Genomic DNA, 17,951 nt, shown 5'->3' with positions numbered 1-17,951 from the left:
GTCCATGATAACGTTGCTTGCTCCAAAACCTGTATGTACCTTTCAGCATTAATGGTGCCTTCACAAATGTGTAAGTTACCCATGTCTTGGGCACTAATACACCCCCATACCATCACAGATGCTGGCTTTTCATCTTTGCGCCTATAATAGTCCGGATAGTTCTTTTCCTCTTTGGTCTGAGGTCCTGGCACACCCCGCTTCGCTGCAGGTCCGCAGGCCACGCCCCCCTCCACACACCTTTTTTTTTGTTAAGTACATAACTCCACATGTGTTCATTCATAGTTTTGATGCCTTCAGTGACAATCTGCAATGTAAATAGTCTTGAAAATAAAGAAACCCATTGAATGAGAAGGTGTGTCTAAACTTTTGGCCTGTACTGTATGTCTCGTTCTACTTTTGATTATTTCGCATTTGACGTCATATTACATTATGGTAAATTACAAAAAAAACTAAATAATTACTGACTTTATTAGCAGAAATAATTCCTAATGAAGTGATACCGCATTATCACAGTCCTAGAATGATGACAACAATATGTCTCATTCTACCTTTATTTCCCATTTAGTGTCATATTTCATTACAAAAAAACAAAAACAATTTTTTTTTTTACTTTATGAGCATATAGAATCCCTAATAAAGTGATACCACATTATTACAGTCCCTTCAAAAAATCAACATTAATGATTTAATTTCTACTCAACAAAGGTTACAAACAAAAGGCGCACACAGCGGAGGAACAAAACTTGGCGCAGGTAACAAAACTAACACATGGGCAGAAACTATGGACATGAAACAAAACTTACTTGGCAGATCATGAATCAATGGCATGAACAGCAAAATCAGAGTAGCACATAGCAAGAACAGAGTAATGTCGCCAGGACGACTGACCGGCAATGGCAGGCTTAAATAATGCCTCTGATTAGTGCTCGGGAAGCAGGTGAGCGGGCAAGCACTAATCAGAGACAGGTGAACACAAGCGACAGGTGTGATCCTAACACATGAGGCAGGTGAACTAATGAGTCGCCATGGTGAAAACAAAATCACAGGTACACAACCAAGAACTAAAGCAGTCCAAAACTAACAGAAAATAATTAAACAAACATGATCCGGACCACAGATCATGACAGATCCCCCCCTAAGGACAGATTCCAGATGTCCAAAAAAAAAAAGACAAAAACAAAGCATGGTCAAAAGTCACGGGAGGGCGGAGGGAGGACTTGGCGGGGGGGTCGCCAGACCAAGTGTCCCCGAATCCACCGAGGACAAGTCAAGTGGCGGCGGCGAGTGGAACGCCGCCGCAGCAGGCGAGGCAGGCGACCAGGGAACGACCACATCTGTGGCCGACGGGGAGGTGGGTGCACTTGGCGAGGCGGACGACCAGGGAGCGGCCACATCCGTGGTCGACGGGGAGGTGAGTGCGTCGGCGGTGTCGTGGCAGGTGTGGAAGCTGCGCGCGTCATCGTCGTGGCAGGCGTGGAAGCAGCGGACGAGGCAGGCATGGATGCAGCAGAGGAAGCAGGCGTGGGTGCAGCAGACGAAGCAGGCGTGGGTGCAGCCACTGGTGCTAGCCGTGGTGCAGCCACTGGTGCTAGCCGTGGTGCAGCGACAGGTGCTTGCAGTGGTGCAGCGACAGGTGCTTGCCGTGGTGCAGCGACAGGTGCTTGCTGTGGTCCTACTACTGGTGCTAACCGTGGTCCTGCTACTGGTGCTAGCCGTGGTGCAGTTACTGGTGCTAGCTGTGGTGCAGCGACAGGTGCTAGCCGTGGTGCAGCGACAGGTGCTAGCCGTGGTGCAGCAACAGGTGCTAGCCATGGTGCAGCGACAGGTGCTGGTGCTACCCGAGGAGCAGGAACAGGAACTGGTGCTACCCGAGGAGCAGGAAGTTCAGGTGCTGAAGAGGATGGGGTCTGCAGGCCCACCGGAGATGATGGTGGCGTCTGCAGGCCCACCGGAGATGATGGTGGCGTCTGCAGGCCCACCGGAGATGATGGTGGCGTCTGCAAGCCCACCCGAGCTGAGGTTAGCCATGATCTTGGTGGAGGTGGCCTAGCTGGGGGTTGCGGCTTGGCATGCCGACGGACTGGTGGTGGTGGCCGGGCCGGAGGTTGCTGCCTGGCTGGATGCAGCTGAGTCACACCACTAGCACAGCCCCCGGCCCTAGCCCCCACCTCAAGGAGCGGATACCAGACGCACTCCTTGCGGTCTGGAACCGTCTTTAGGGGTTGGTGGAGGGAGGTCAGGAGGGGGGTAGACTCCTCCCCTTTAAATTGTCCTAAAAGTCTATTTCTATCCCCCACCTGAGGTTGTGTGGGCGGACAAAAAGAAAAGGTCTGTGACGTGGGCGGGGCTTGAGTCTTGGGGGGTGGCTGACAAAAAGAAACAGAATTCAGAAAAAAAAAATCTTGGTCCCTGACGTCATCAGCAGGCTGCGGCGTGATGTCATCAGGGCAAGACTGGGCAGCTTGTGGCGTGCTGTGTACCGGAGGAGGAGTCTGAGGGAGTGGCGCGTCCTGGCAGCGAAGTGAAGCCCTTTTGGACGGCTTCCGTCTTCGCTGACGCGTCCGGTACTGCGGAGGTGTGACAATGTCCTCGGGCCATACGGAGTTGATTGGGACCAACTTTCCGTTAGGGCCCCACATCAGGTCCTGACGCTCCAAGGGGGAATAGCGAAGAGTCTCCGCCTCTATTGCGCGCAACACCTCCCACGTACCTTCATCAATCTCCTCCACGTCCGTTGCGGGAAAACCTTTTGCTGGCGACATTCTGTCATGACGTGGACTTTTACGCAGCTTACTGCGAGGATTGTTTTCCCGGAATGCAAACGGACTGGACCAGACATCGGTAGAAGGTAGGATCATGATTTAATTTCTACTCAAAAAAGGTTACAAACAAAAGGCGCCCACAGCGGAGGAACAAAACTTGCCGCAGGTCACAAAACTAACACATGGGCAGAAACTATGGACATGAAACAAAACTTACTTGGCAGAGCATGAATCAATGGCATGAACAGCAAAATCAGAGTAGCACATAGCAAGAACAGAGTAATGTCGCCAGGACGACTGACCGGCAATGGCAGGCTTAAATAATGCCTCTGATTAGTGCTCGGGAAGCAGGTGAGCGGGCGAGCACTAATCAGAGACGGGTGAACACAATGATTAGCGACAGGTGTGATCCTAACACATGAGGCAGGTGAACTAATGAGTCGCCATGGTGACAAAACAAACTCACAGGTGCACAACCAAGAACTAAAGCAGTCCAAAACTAACAGAAAACAACTAAACAAACATGATTCCGGACCACGGATCATGACAGGATCTACCTCATTCATATATATAACTTATATTTATTTATTTATTTATGAAAGAGACGTTTTGTGAACAAGTTAAAGGTGTTTAATGGTAATACAAATATGTTTATAGATTCCTTTCTTTCATGAAGACAAGAATATAAGTTGGTGTATTACCTGATTGTGATGACTTGCATTGATTGGAATCAGACAGTAATGATGTTAACGTCCCGCATTTTTGAATGGAGGAGAAAAAAAGTCCTCCTTTCTGTCTAATACCACATGAAAGTGGTTGCTTTTTGGCATCTTATTTGTCCAGCTTCCACACTCGTTTCTATACACTTTACAAGAAATACTTTCTGAGACTCTTATTTTGTTAGCGCAGGCAGGGAGAAGCAGCACTTTTATTGTGAAGACAGGAACTGTGCAGTCGGTCTTCAGAGTTTTCGACAGTCTGTTTGAATAAAAAGTGTTTCTCGCCTTCCTGTCGGTCGTTTTTTCTTAATAATGAGCTCACATGACCCTCGAAAGTGACGTCTTGTTGAAGATTGAAGATGGCAAATTTTTAGGTCTATTTTTTTTCATGTCCGGCAGGTGTCGGAGGCAGATATTTACATATATCCGAATTTAAGTGTTACTTCTTTAATTTCATAATCATATTACAAAACAGCTGGTGTTTTTCTTCCAATTGTGGTCTTTTGGTTGTCTGCAAATACTGTGTGCTAACCTTGAATATGGAATGTAAGGAGGAGAGATACTCCTTCTTTTATCTCTTCTTATGTCCAGGTGCGGAGGACAATGGGCATGTGTTTGGGCTGGAAAGACAAGACAGCGAGGGTGGGAGGGAGAGAGACTTTATAGAAGCATACTTGCCAACCTTGAGACCTCCGATTTCGGGAGGTGGGGTGGGGTGGGGGCGTGGTCAGGTGTGGAACAGGGGCGTGGTTGAGGGCGGGGTCGTGGTTAAGAGGGGAGGAGTATATTGACAGCTAGAATTCACCAAGTCAAGTATTTCATACATATATATATATATATATATATATATATATATATATATATATATATATATATATATGTATGTGTGGGGAAAAAAAATCACAAGACTATTTCATCTCTACAGGCCTGTTTCATGAGGGGGGGTACCCTCAATCATCAGGAGATTTTAATGGGAGCATTCGCATACCATGGTTTATATAGGGCACAGAGTGGGTGGGTACAGGCTGGCCTAGGGGCGTGGTGATTGGCTCATGTGTTACCTAGGAGGTGTTTCCGTCTATGGCGGCATGCTGTTACAATTTCGCTGCGCTTGTTGAGGGATGACAGGTCTGGACGGTAAATAATAAACAGTTTCTCTTTCAAGCATAGGTTGCATCTTTTATTACCACTATTGTAAGGTGTGCTGGATGCAAGAATTTGCCATGTTATTGAATATTCAACATTATTGTCTTTGAGGTCCCAAATGTGTTTGCTGAGTTCTGTGGTATTTCGCAGGTTTTTGTTCCTGAAAGAAGCCTTGTGATTGTTCCATCTGGTTTTGAATTCTCCCTCGGTTAATCCTACATATGTGTCGGATGTGTTAATGTCCTTGCGTATTACCTTAGATTGGTAGACAACTGATGTTTGTAAGCACCCCCCGTTGAGAGGGCAATCAGGTTTCTTTCGACAGTTACAGCCTTTGTTGGTTTTGGAGTCGCTCTGTCTGGGGGCCGACGGCTCATTTGCAATTGTTTTGTTGTGGTTTGAGATGATTTGTCGTATATTGTTCATGCAGCTGTAGCTCAATTTAATGTTGTTCTTGTTGAATACTTTTCTTAGGGTGTTGTCTTTGGGAAAGTGTTTGTCAATCAGATTGAGGAATTTGTGTCCATTTGTGTGATTTTTTTTCCCACACATACATATATTGCGCTCTACTACGGTATCGAGCACTATTTTTTGGATAACCTTATTAAGACATATATATATATATATATATATATATATATATATATATATATATATATATATATATATATATATATATATATATATATATATATATATATACATCCTGAAAATGTGCAAACAAAACTGTGTTTAGATAATTGATACTTCAAACTTGCATAAATAAATATTAAGGAATATAACATAACTTGGCTTCTGAGAGCTTCAAAATGTAATGAATAAAATGCTAAAGTTGTTGATAAACAAGCAATTATTTTAATAATTAAATATGGTCATTTTAAATGAATTATTATGATAATTTAAAATTAATTATTTCAAATATGTTTATTTTAATGTATAATTCTAAGGCTGGATGTAATAAGGAGTCAGAAAAAAAAAGAAAAAAATACAATTAATTTTGATGTTTTTAGCAAAATATAGTAAACTTTTTAATTAATAAATATATTTATTTTTAGGTAAGATAAACATAATAATACCATTTATCTCTAGTCTGGATGATTTAGTTCTTGTCACCCTGTTGTCCGCCCGTCATAAAGAAAAGGCTGTCCTCACTCAGGTCCGCATGTTGCTGGAGGGGGCGTGGCCTCCAGCTCCGGCTGAAAATCGGGAGATTTTCGGGAAAATATTTGTCCCGGGAGGTTTTCGGGAGAGGCGCTGAATTTCGGGAGTCTCCCGGAAAATTCGGGAGGGTTGGCAAGTATGTATAGAAGAGAAGGTTTCCATTTTTTTAGGAGAGACCATCTTAGCTGCGTGATTGAATGTTCTATGCTGGACTGGTCTCATTTATATTTACAAAGCTTTGCAAATATATTACAAAATACCTATTCTGTCTCTGGTGGTTCTTTTACTCAGCTTTAAGTGTCGTAAAGAGCTTAGGAGCGACAACCATAAACTTGAATTCCCTGGGAGGAACAACTGGTCCAAACGCAACACAGGCGATCGACTGACACACCGGTAGCTCGCGATCGACGTAAAGTGCACCCCTGCCTTAGAGTCAGTAAACTATGTAAAGGCTCCTTTTCATACAAATAACTGTCCGTCATTTATTGAGAAGCAACTTTCTGTGCTCTTGAATTGATATTTTAAATTATCCATCCATCCATCCATCCATCTTCTTCCGCTTATCCGAGGTCGGGTCGCGGGGGCAGCAGCCTAAGCAGGGAAGCCCAGACTTTCCTCTCCCCAGCCACTTCGTCCAGCTCCTCCCGGGGGATCCCGAGGCGTTCCCAGGCCAGCCGGGAGACATAGTCTTCCCAACATGTCCTGGGTCTTCCCCGTGGCCTCCTACCGGTCGGACGTGCCCGAAACACCTCCCGAGGGAGGCGTTCGGGTGGCATCCTGACCAGATGCCCGAACCACCTCATCTGGCTCCTCTCGATATGGAGGAGCAGCGGCTTTACTTTGAGCTCCCCCCCGGATGACAGAGCTTCTCACCCTATCTCTAAGGGAGAGCCCCGCCACCCGGCGGAGGAAACTCATTTCGGCCGCTTGTACCCGTGATCTTGTCCTTTCGGTCATGACCCAAAGCTCATGACCATAGGTGAGGATGGGAACGTAGATCGACCGGTAAATCGAGAGCTTTGCCTTCTGGCTCAGCTCCTTCTTCACCACAACGGATCGATACAGCGTCCGCATTACTGAAGACGCCGCACCGATCCGCCTGTCGATCTCACGATCCACTCTTCCCTCACTCGTGAACAAGACTCCGAGGTACTTGAACTCCTCCACTTGGGGCAAGATCTCCTCCCCAACCCGGAGATGGCACTCCACCCTTTTCCGGGCGAGAACCATGGACTCGGATTTGGAGGTGCTGATTCCCATCCCAGTCGCTTCACACTCGGCTGCGAACCGATCCAGTGAGAGCTGAAGATCTTGGCCAGATGAAGCCATCAGGACCACATCATCTGCAAAAAGCAGAGACCTAATCCTGCAGCCACCAAACCAGATCCCCTCAACGCCTTGACTGCGCCTAGAAATTCTGTCCATAAAGGTTATGAACAGAATCGGTGACAAAGGGCAGCCCTGGCGGAGTCCAACCCTCACTGGAAACGTGTCCGACTTACTGCCGGCAATGCGGACCAAGCTCTGACACTGATCATACAGGGAGCGAACCGCCACAATAAGACAGTCCGTTACCCCATACTCTCTGAGCACTCCCCACAGGACTTCCCGGGGTACACGGTCGAATGCCTTCTCCAAGTCCACAAAACACATGTAGACTGGTTGGGCAAACTCCCATGCACCCTCAAGGACCCTGCCCAGAGTATAGAGCTGGTCCACAGTTCCACGACCAGGACGAAAACCACACTGTTCCTCCTGAATCCGAGGTTCGACTATCCGGCGTAGCCTCCTCTCCAGTACACCTGAATAGACCTTACCGGGAAGGCTGAGGAGTGTGATCCCACGATAGTTGGAACACACCCTCCGGTTCCCCTTCTTAAAGAGAGGAACCACCACCCCGGTCTGCCAATCCAGAGGTACCGCCCCCGATGTCCACGCGATGTTGCAGAGTCTTGTCAACCAATTACACAGAGGGAAATTAGATTTTTCTGACATTTGGGTTTTTTTCTACCCTGAATATCACGGCCAAAAAGGGTTGTAGAAAACGTGAGATAATCCGACAAAACAGCAAAGACAAAAAACAGAGATACAAAAAAGCTGATGTAGAAATAGAGAATAAAACATTTAAAAAAAAATAAAACACTGAGGTCATTGGAAATCTATGAGAGGTGATAGCTTGCTTTGAGGTAAAGTGTGTTTTTGGCTTATCGCAGATCCTGCTGCAGGATTATTGGCCTTTCAATTGATTTGTGGTATTTAAAACGATCAAATTATTTCAATATTACGTAACATCTCTTCAAAGTGTACAAAAACCCAAAAGCAGTGAAGCTGTCACGTTGTGTAAATGGTAAATAAAAAGAGAATACAACAAATCCTTTTTCAACTTATATTCAATTGAATAGACTGCAAAGACAAGATATTTAACGTTCCAACTGGAAAACTTTTGTTATTTTTTGCAAATATTAGCTCATTTGGAATTTGATGCCTGCAGCATGTTTCAAAAAAGCTGGCACAAGTGGCAAAAAAGACTGATAAAGTTGAGGACTGCTCATCAAACACTTACCGTATTTTCCGCACTATTAGCCGCACCTAAAAACCACAAATTTACTCAAAAGCTGACAGTGCGGCTTTTAACCCGGTGCGCTTTATATATGGATTAATATTAAGATTCATTTTCATAAAGTTTCGGTCTCGCAACTACGGTAAACAGCCGCCATCTTTTTTCCCCGTAGAAGAGGAAGTGCTTCTTCTTCTACGCAAGCAACCGCCAAGGTAAGCACCCGCCCCCATAGAACAGGAAGCGCTTTTTCTTCTACTGTAAGCAACCACCCGCCCGCGTAGAAGAAGAAAAAGCGCGCGGATATTACCGTACGTTTCATTTCCTTTGTGTGTTTACATCTGTAAAGACCACAAAATGGCTCCTACTAAGCGACAGGGATCCGGTTCATGAAAAGACGCAATCTCTCCATCCGCACACGGACTACTATTTCACAGCAACTGCCTAAAGACTTTCAAGAAAAGCTGGCTACTTTCCGTGCATATTGTAAAAACAAGATAGCTGAAAAAAAAGATCCGGCCAGAGAACATTATCAACATGGACGAGGTTCCACTGACTTTTGATATTCCTGTGAACCGCACTGTGGATACAACGGGAGCACGTACGGTGAATATTCGCACCACAGGGAATGAGAAGTCGTCCTTCACTGTGGTTCTAGCTTGCCATGCTAATGGCCAGAAACTTCCACCCATGGTGATATTCAAAAGGAAGACCTTGCCAAAAGAGACCTTTCCAGCCGGCGTCATCATAAAAGCTAACTCGAAGGGATGGATGGATGAAGAAAAGATGAGCGAGTGGTTAAGGTAAGTTTACGCGAAGAGGCCGGGTGGCTTTTTTCACGCAGCTCCGTCCATGTTGATATACGACTCCATGCGCGCCCACATCACGCTGGTTTTTAATATATTATTAAAGTTTGACTGACCTATCTGACTGTTTTTTTGACATTCCTTTAGCGCAGTTAGATGCGGCTTATAACACGGGGCGGCTTATAGGTGGACAAAGTTTTGAAATATGCCGTTCATTGAAGGCGCGGCTTGTAACCCAGGGCGCCTTATGGTGCGGAAAATACGGTATTTGGAACATTGCACAGGTGAACAGGCTAATTGGGAACAGGTGGGTGCCATGATTGGGTATAAAAGCAAGCTTCCATAACCGTAATTCAGTAACCGGTAGTAAAACTCCTGCTTTTCTCATGGCCCAAATAGTTCACAGTAGCACTATACATAATCACAATACCAGGGCGTCCAGTGAGGGGCATTTTGTACTCCCTCGTCCCAGGAAGAAGGCTTTGCGAAAATCTTTTATTTATAGATCAGGAATAACCTGCCTCAAATTCTCACCGGCATTAAAAGTAAACAGGTTTTTAAAAAGAAAGTAATATTTTATCTGAGTCTTTAAATTTGTTTGCTTGTTGATGATTTGTTTGGTTTTATATTGTGTAGTTATATTTATATGGTAATTATTATTCTGTGACTCTAAATTGTTTGCTTGTTTTCTTATTGATGCTTTTATTTTGTATTTTTTTCCTGTATTGTGTAGTTATAATTATATGCTTTTCAATCAATCAATCAATGTTTATTTATATAGCCCTAAATCACAAGTGTCTCAAAGGGCTGCACAAGCCACAACGACATCCTCGGTACAGAGCCCACATAAGGGCAAGGAAAAACTCACCCCAGTGGGACGTCGATGTGAATGACTATGAGAAACCTTGGAGAGGACCGCATATGTGGGTAACCCCCCCCCCTCTAGGGGAGACCGAATGCAATGGATGTCGAGTGGGTCTGACATAATATTGTGAGAGTCCAGTCCATAGTGGATCTAACATAATAGTGAGAGTCCAGTCCATAGTGGATCTAACATAATAGTGTGAGAGTCCAGTCCATAGTGGATCTAACATAATAGTGAGAGTCCAGTCCATAGTGGATCTAACATAATAGTGAGAGTCCAGTCTATAGTGGATCTAACATAATAGTAAGAGTCCAGTCCATAGTGGATCTAGCATAATAGTGAGAGTTCAGTCCATAGTGGATCTAACATAATATTGTGAAAGTCCAGTCCATAGTGGATCTAACATAATAGTGAGAGTCCAGTCCATAGTGGATCTAACATAATAGTGTGAGAGTCCAGTCCATAGTGGATCTAACATAATAGTAAGAGTCCAGTCCATAGTGGATCTAGCATAATAGTGAGAGTCCAGTCCATAGTGGATCTAACATAATAGTAAGAGTCCAGTCCATAGTGGATCTAACATAATAGTAAGAGTCCAGTCCATAGTGGATCTAGCATAATAATGAGAGTTCAGTCCATAGTGGATCTAACATAATAGTGAGAGTTCAGTCCATAGTGGATCTAACATAATAGTAAGAGTCCAGTCCATAGTGGATCTAGCATAATAGTGAGAGTTCAGTCCATAGTGGATCTAACATAATAGTGAGAGTCCAGTCCATAGTGGATCTCACATAATATTGTGAGAGTCCAGTCCATAGTGGATCTCACATAATATTGTGAGAGTCCAGTCCATAGTGGATCCAACATAATAGTAAGAGTCCAGTCCATAGTGGATCCAACATAATAGTAAGAGTCCAGTCCATAGTGGATCTAACATAATAGTAAGAGTCCAGTCCATAGTGGATCTAGCATAATAGTGAGAGTCCAGTCCATAGTGGATCTAACATAATAGTGAGAGTCCAGTCCATAGTGGGTCTAACATAATAATGAGAGTTCAGTCCATAGTGGATCTAACATAATAATGAGAGTTCAGTCCATAGTGGATCTAACATAATAGTGAGAGTTCAGTCCATAGTGGATCTAACATAATAGTAAGAGTCCAGTCCATAGTGGATCTAGCATAATAGTGAGAGTTCAGTCCATAGTGGATCTAACATAATAGTAAGAGTCCAGTCCATAGTGGATCTAACATAATAGTGAGAGTCCAGTCCATAGTGGATCTAACATAATAGTGAGAGTTCAGTCCATAGTGGATCTAACATAATAGTAAGAGTCCAGTCCATAGTGGATCTAACATAATAGTAAGAGTCCAGTCCATAGTGGATCTAGCATAATAGTGAGAGTCCAGTCCATAGTGGATCTAACATAATAGTAAGAGTCCAGTCCATAGTGGATCTAACATAATAGTAAGAGTCCAGTCCATAGTGGATCTAGCATAATAGTGAGAGTCCAGTCCATAGTGGATCTAACATAATAGTGAGAGTCCAGTCCATAGTGGATCTCACATAATATTGTGAGAGTCCAGTCCATAGTGGATCTAACATAATAGTAAGAGTCCAGTCCATAGTGGATCTAACATAATAGTGAGAGTCCAGTCCATAGTGGATCCAACATAATAGTGAGAGTCTTACTTGTACTTGTATTGAATTGTGGACCCCAGGAAGACTAGTGGGTTGTTGAGGCAACCAGCTAATGGTTCACAAACAAGGACGGGGCGAGGGTCACCACTTTGTCAACAAATGCCTGAGCAAATTGTTTAAGAACAACATTTCTCAACCAGCTATTGCAAGGAATTGAGGGATTTCACCATCTAGGTTCCTTAATATCATCAAAGGGTTCAGAGAATCTGGAGAAATCACTGCACGTAAGCGATGATATTACGGACCTTCGAGCCCTCAGGCGGTGCTGCATCAAAAAGCGGCATCGGTGTGTAAAGGATATCACCACATGGGCTCAGGAACACTTCAGAGAACCACTGTCAGTAACTGCAGTTGGTCGCTACATCTGTAAGTGCAAGTTAAAACTCTACTATGCAAAGCCAAAGCCGTTTATCAACAACACCCAGAAACACCGCCATGGAAAAGTGTCCTGTGGTCTGACGAGTCCACATTTCAAATTGTTTTTGGAAACTGCGGACGTCGTGTCCTCCGGACCAAAGAGGAAAAGAACCATCCGGATTGTTCTAAGCGCAAAAGTCTTTGCAGTCTATTCAATTGAATATAAGTTGAAAAGGATTTGCAAATCGTTGTATTTATTTACCATTTACACAACGTGACAACTTCACTGCTTTTGGGTTTTTGTGCATTTATGGTAATCCACCCGCTCAGTTTCAGTGTGGTGAATTTAGTGATGTTTAAGCACAGGTAGAATTGAAGGCAGCTACAAATTCCGCCTCCCGACCCGGCCGCCCATCAGCACTTGAGGGTGCAGGGCGCCAGCGTGAACCCCCCGTTGGTCTCCCTCAGCTGCTCCTTGTGTCTGGCTTGGACTAGATTGAACACTATTCCCGCCAGGGTCATGCGTCCCCCGGTCCTGCTGCCTTGACGGCCATCTGGGGATGTGTTGGCCAGCTCGCTGCGCACGGTGCTGATGAAGTAGGTGCGCACCTTGCCCCGACACTCGCTCACCTGCAATGACAACGTCAGCGTGAGTTCCGATATTGTGCCACGACCCACCGATAGATGTCACTATTGGTTTTGGCTCTCGGATGGCCTTATGACCAACTTGTTTTGAACCCATGTTTTGTGCAAAGTGAAATAATCTGTTCCAGTGTCAACATTATTATAATCTTAACTAGGCTGACCATATTGTGAAATCCCATGACTGTATTATGATGATAGTATATATCTGTATCATGAATAGATTTACTTGGACCCCGACTTAATCAAGTTGAGAAACTTATTGGGGTGTTACCATTTATTGGTCAATTGTACGGAATATGTATTTCACTGTGCAATCTACTAATAAAAGTCTCAATCAATCAATCAAAGAGAACAATGATTAGGTCGGAAAACCCTTATTTTATGACGGATTTAAAAGTGGAGTGTTTTTGGTGACACCTAGTGGTCACAACAATTCCCTAAATCAAGTGCATTACGCAGAAAGTTGAATGATGCGGACACGTTTGTTACTGTGTACTTTATAATACGTACCTGCCTTGGAGACTTTGTATCTGTAAGTAATATGCAACTACGGTTATTTGATACTTGCTTATATTGACTGATGTTGTGTTTTAGGCCGCGATATTATCCAATTCAGGACACCTCGGAAGTACCTCTAACTTGTGTGCTTAGCTGTTGCGTAGCGTAGCCCCTGTAGTAGCCTATAGCTACCATGTTTACTAAATGATTTTAAAAAATTAAAAAAAGTTAAAAAATTTAAAAGAAAATTAAATTTTTTTTTAAAATTTTTAAATATTTTTAATTTTTTTTAAATATTTTTAATTGTTTTTAAATATTTTTAACTTTTTAAAACTTTTTTTAAACTTTTTTTAAACTTTTTTAAAACTTTTTAAAAACTTTTTTAAAACTTTTTTTAAACTTTTTTAAACTTTTTAAAACTTTTTTTTTTAAATTTTTTACCCTAACCCTAATCCTAACCCTAACCCTAACCCTAACCCTAAAAAAAAAAGTAAATTGTTAAAATTGTTTAAAAAAATCAAAACATTTTAAAATTGTTTAAAATTGTTTTAAAATTTTTTAAAAAAGTTAAAAAAAAAAATTTAAAATGTAATTTTTTTTAAAAAATTAAAAGAAAATTTTTTAATTTAAAAAAATTGTAAATTTTTTAAAATTTAAAAAAAAAAAATAATTAAAAAAAAAAAAATTTAATTTAAAAAAAAAAAGTTATAAAAGTTATAAAAGTTAAAAAAATTAAAAAAAATAAAAAAAATTTAAAATTTTTTTTTTTTAAATTAAAAAAATTTGAAAATCATTTTTTACCTTGAAAATCATTTTTACCCTTGAAAATTTTTTTTTACTTTGAAAATTTTTTTTTACCTTGAAAATGATTTTTTGCCTTGAAAAAATTTTTTTACCTTGAAAAAAAAAATTTCAAGGTAAATTTTTTTTTTCAAGGTTAAAAATTATTTTCAAGGTAAAAAATTAAAAATCATTTTTTACCTTGAAAAAATTTTTTTACCTTGAAAAAAAAATTTTCAAGGTAAATTTTTTTTTTCAAGGTAAAAAATTTTTTTCAAGGTAAAAAATCATTTTCAAGGTAAAAAAAAATTTACCTTGAAATTTTTTTTTACCTTGAAAATCATTTGTTTACCTTGAAAATCATTTTTAACCTTGAAAAAAAAAATTTACCTTGAAAATTTTTTTTTACCTTGAAAATCATTTTTTACCTGGAAAATCATGTTTTAACTTAAAACACTTTTTTTGAATTGTTTAATTTTTTATTTTATTTTAAATTTTTAAATTTTTTTTAAAATATTTTTAATTTTTAAGAAATATTTTAAACTTTTTTGTAACTTTTTTTAACTTTTTTTTAAACTTTTTTTAAAACTTTTTTTTAACTTTAAAATTTTTTTTAAAAACTTTTTTAAACTTTTTTTTTTAAACTTTTTAAAATAGTTTTTACCCTAACCCTAACCCTAATCCTAACCCTAACCCTAACCCTAAAAAAAAAAGTTAATTGTTAAAATTGTTTAAAAAAATCAAAAATTTTTAAAATTGTTTGAAATTGTTTTAAAAAAATTAAAAAAATTAAAAATATTAAAAAAAGTTAAAAAAAGTTAAAAAAAGTTAAAAAAAGTTAAAAAAAAGTTAAAAAAAAGTTAAAAAAAAGTTAAAAATTAATAAAAGTTAAAAAACATTACAAAAAAATTAAAAAATGTAAAAACATTTTTAAAAAATTAAAAAAATGTAAAAATAATTTTTTACCTTGAAAATCATTTTTTCAAGGTAAAAAAAAAATTTCAAGGTAAAATTTTTTTTTCAAGGTTAAAAATGATTTTCAAGGTAAAAAATTAAAAATAATTTTTTACCTTGAAAACATTTTTTTACCTTGAAAAAAAAAATTTCAAGGTAAATTTTTTTTTTCAAGGTAAAAATTTTTTCAAGGTAAAAAATCATTTTCAAGGTAAAAAAAAATTTACCTTGAAATTTTTTTTTACCTTGAAAATCATTTGTTTACCTTGAAAATCATTTTTAACCTTGAAAAAAAAAATTTACCTTGAAAATTTTTTTTTACCTTGAAAATAATTTTTTACCTGGAAAATCATGTTTTAACTTAAAACACTTTTTTTGAATTGTTTAATTTTTTATTTTATTTTAAATTTTTAAAAAATTTTTAAAATATTTTTAATTTTTAAGAAATATTTTAAACTTTTTTTTAACTTTTTTAAACTTTTTTTTAAACTTTTTTTTAAACTTTTTTTAAACTTTTTTTTAAACTTTTTTTTAACTTTAAAATTTTTTTTAAAAACTTTTTTAAACTTTTTTTTTTAAACTTTTTAAAATAGTTTTTACCCTAACCCTAACCCTAACCCTAACCCTAAAAAAAAAAGTTAATTGTTAAAATTGTTTAAAAAAAATCAAAATTTTTAAAAATTGTTTAAAATTGTTTTAAAAAAATTAAAAAAATTAAAAAAATTAAAAAAAGTTAAAAAAAAGTTAAAAAAAGTTAAAAAAAAGTTAAAAAAAGTTAAAAAAAAAGTTAAAAAAAGTTAAAAATTAATAAAAGTTAAAAAACATTACAAAAAAATTAAAAAATGTAAAAACATTTTAAAAAAATTTAAAAAATGTAAAAATAATTTTTTACCTTGAAAATCATTTTTTCAAGGTAAAAAAAAAATTTCAAGGTAAAATTTTTTTTTCAAGGTTAAAAATGATTTTCAAGGTAAAAAATTAAAAATAATTTTTTACCTTGAAAATCATTTTTTTTTCAAGGTAAAAAATCATTTCAAGGTAAAAAAAAAAAATTTCAATGTAAAATTTTTTTTTCAAGGTTAAAAATGATTTTCAAGGTAAAAAATTAAAAATAATTTTTTACCTTGAAAATCATTTTTAACCTTGAAAAAAAAATTTTACCTTGAAATTTTTTTTTTACCTTGAAATGATTTTTTACCTTGAAAATTTCTTTTACCTTGAAAAAAAAAATTTACCTTGAAATTTTTTTTTTACCTTGAAAATCATTTGTTTACCTTGAAAATCATTTTTAACCTTGAAAAAAATTTTTACCTTGAAAATTTTTTTTTACCTTGAAAATCATTTTTTACCGTGAAAATCATGTTTTAACTTAAAACACTTTTTTTTTTTAACTTTTAGAAATTTTGTTTTAATTTTTGTAAAATTTTTGTAATTTTTTTTAAAAAATTCTAATTTTTTTTAAATTTTTTCAAAAAATTAAATTGTTTAATTTTTTTATTTATTTTTTAAATTTTTTATTTTTTTAAAAATATTTTTAATTTTTTAAAAATATTTTTAACTTTTTTTAAACTTTTTTTTTAAACTTTTTTTTAACTTTTTTTTAAACTTTTTTTTTATTTTTTTAAAACTTTTTTTAAACTTTTTTTTAAAACTTTTAAAAAAAATTTTTACCCTAACCCTAACCTTAACCCTAACCCTAACCCTAACCCTAACCCTAAGTGCTTACTGGAGGACGTTTAGATGCTAACTGGCTGTCCAGCATTGCACCAGTAAACACCCTGAATCGTACCTTGAAAATTTTTTTTTACCTTGAAAATCATTTTTTACTGTGAAAATCATGTTTTAACTTAAAACACTTTTTTTTTACTTTTTTATTTTTTTTTAACTTTTAGAATTTTTTTTTTAATTTTTGTAAAATTTTTGTAATTTTTTTAAAAAATTCTAATTTTTTTTTAATTTTTTCAAAACATTTTTTTTTTAAATTGTTTAATTTTTTTATTTTTTTTTTAAATTTTTAATTTTTTTTAAAAATTTTTAATTTTTTTTTAAATATTTTTAATTTTTTAAAAATATTTTTAACTTTTTTTAAACTTTTTTTTAAACTTTTTTTAAACTTTTTTTTAAACTTTTTTTTTTTTTTTTTTAAACTTTTTTTAACTTTTTTTTAAAACTTTTAAAAATTTTTTTACCCTAACCCTAACCTTAACCCTAACCCTAACCCTAACCCTAACCCTAAGTGCTTACTGGAGGACGTTTAGATGCTAACTGGCTGTCCAGCATTGCACCAGTAAACACCCTGAATCGTACCTTGAAAAAATTTTTTTACCTTGAAAATCATTTTTTACCGTGAAAATCATGTTTTAACTTAAAACCCTTTTTTTTTATTTTTTATTTTTTTTTAACTTTTAGAATTTTTTTTTTAATTTTTGTAAAATTTTTGTAATTTTTTTAAAAAATTCTATTTTTTTTTTTATTTTTTCAAAAAAAATTTTTTTTAAATTGTTAAATTTTTTTATTTTTTTTTTAAATTTTTAATTTTTTTTTAAATATTTTTAATTTTTTAAAAATATTTTTAACTTTTTTTAAACTTTTTTTTTAACTTTTTTTAAACTTTTTTTTTAAACTTTTTTTTTATTTTTTTAAAACTTTTTTTAACTTTTTTTTAAAACTTAAAAAATTTTTTTTTACCCTAACCCTAACCTTAACCCTAACCCTAACCCTAACCCTAACCCTAAGTGCTTACTGGAGGACGTTTAGATGCTAACTGGCTGTCCAGCATTGCACCAGTAAACACCCTGAATCGTACCTTGAAAATTTTTTTTTACCTTGAAAATCATTTTTTACCGTGAAAATCATGTTTTAACTTAAAACCCTTTTTTTTTATTTTTTATTTTTTTTTAACTTTTAGAATTTTTTTTTTAATTTTTGTAAAATTTTTGTAATTTTTTTAAAAAATTCTAATTTTTTTTAAATTTTTTAAAACTTTTTTTAAACTTTTTTT

The 17,951-nt window shown here is 37.0% G+C and overlaps 1 protein-coding gene across 1 annotated transcript in view; it reads right to left on the bottom strand.

Annotated features, from left to right (window-relative positions):
* Positions 1-12,380: 12,380 nt before the first annotated feature.
* The window catches only part of LOC133623675 (adenylate cyclase type 8), an 81,323-nt gene continuing 75,752 nt past the window's right edge, over positions 12,381-17,951 (bottom strand). The window contains exon 21 of the mRNA XM_061986956.1: positions 12,381-12,703. Within this exon, the coding sequence (XP_061842940.1) occupies positions 12,488-12,703 (216 nt within the window). The 3' untranslated portion in view covers positions 12,381-12,487. The remainder of the gene's footprint in view (positions 12,704-17,951) is intronic.

The sequence above is a fragment of the Nerophis lumbriciformis genome, linkage group LG26, assembly GCF_033978685.3.
Source record: "Nerophis lumbriciformis linkage group LG26, RoL_Nlum_v2.1, whole genome shotgun sequence".
Taxonomy (NCBI): domain Eukaryota; kingdom Metazoa; phylum Chordata; class Actinopteri; order Syngnathiformes; family Syngnathidae; genus Nerophis; species Nerophis lumbriciformis.
Note: the sequence above shows the minus strand (reverse complement) of the source record. Positions and strands in the feature narration are given on the sequence as shown.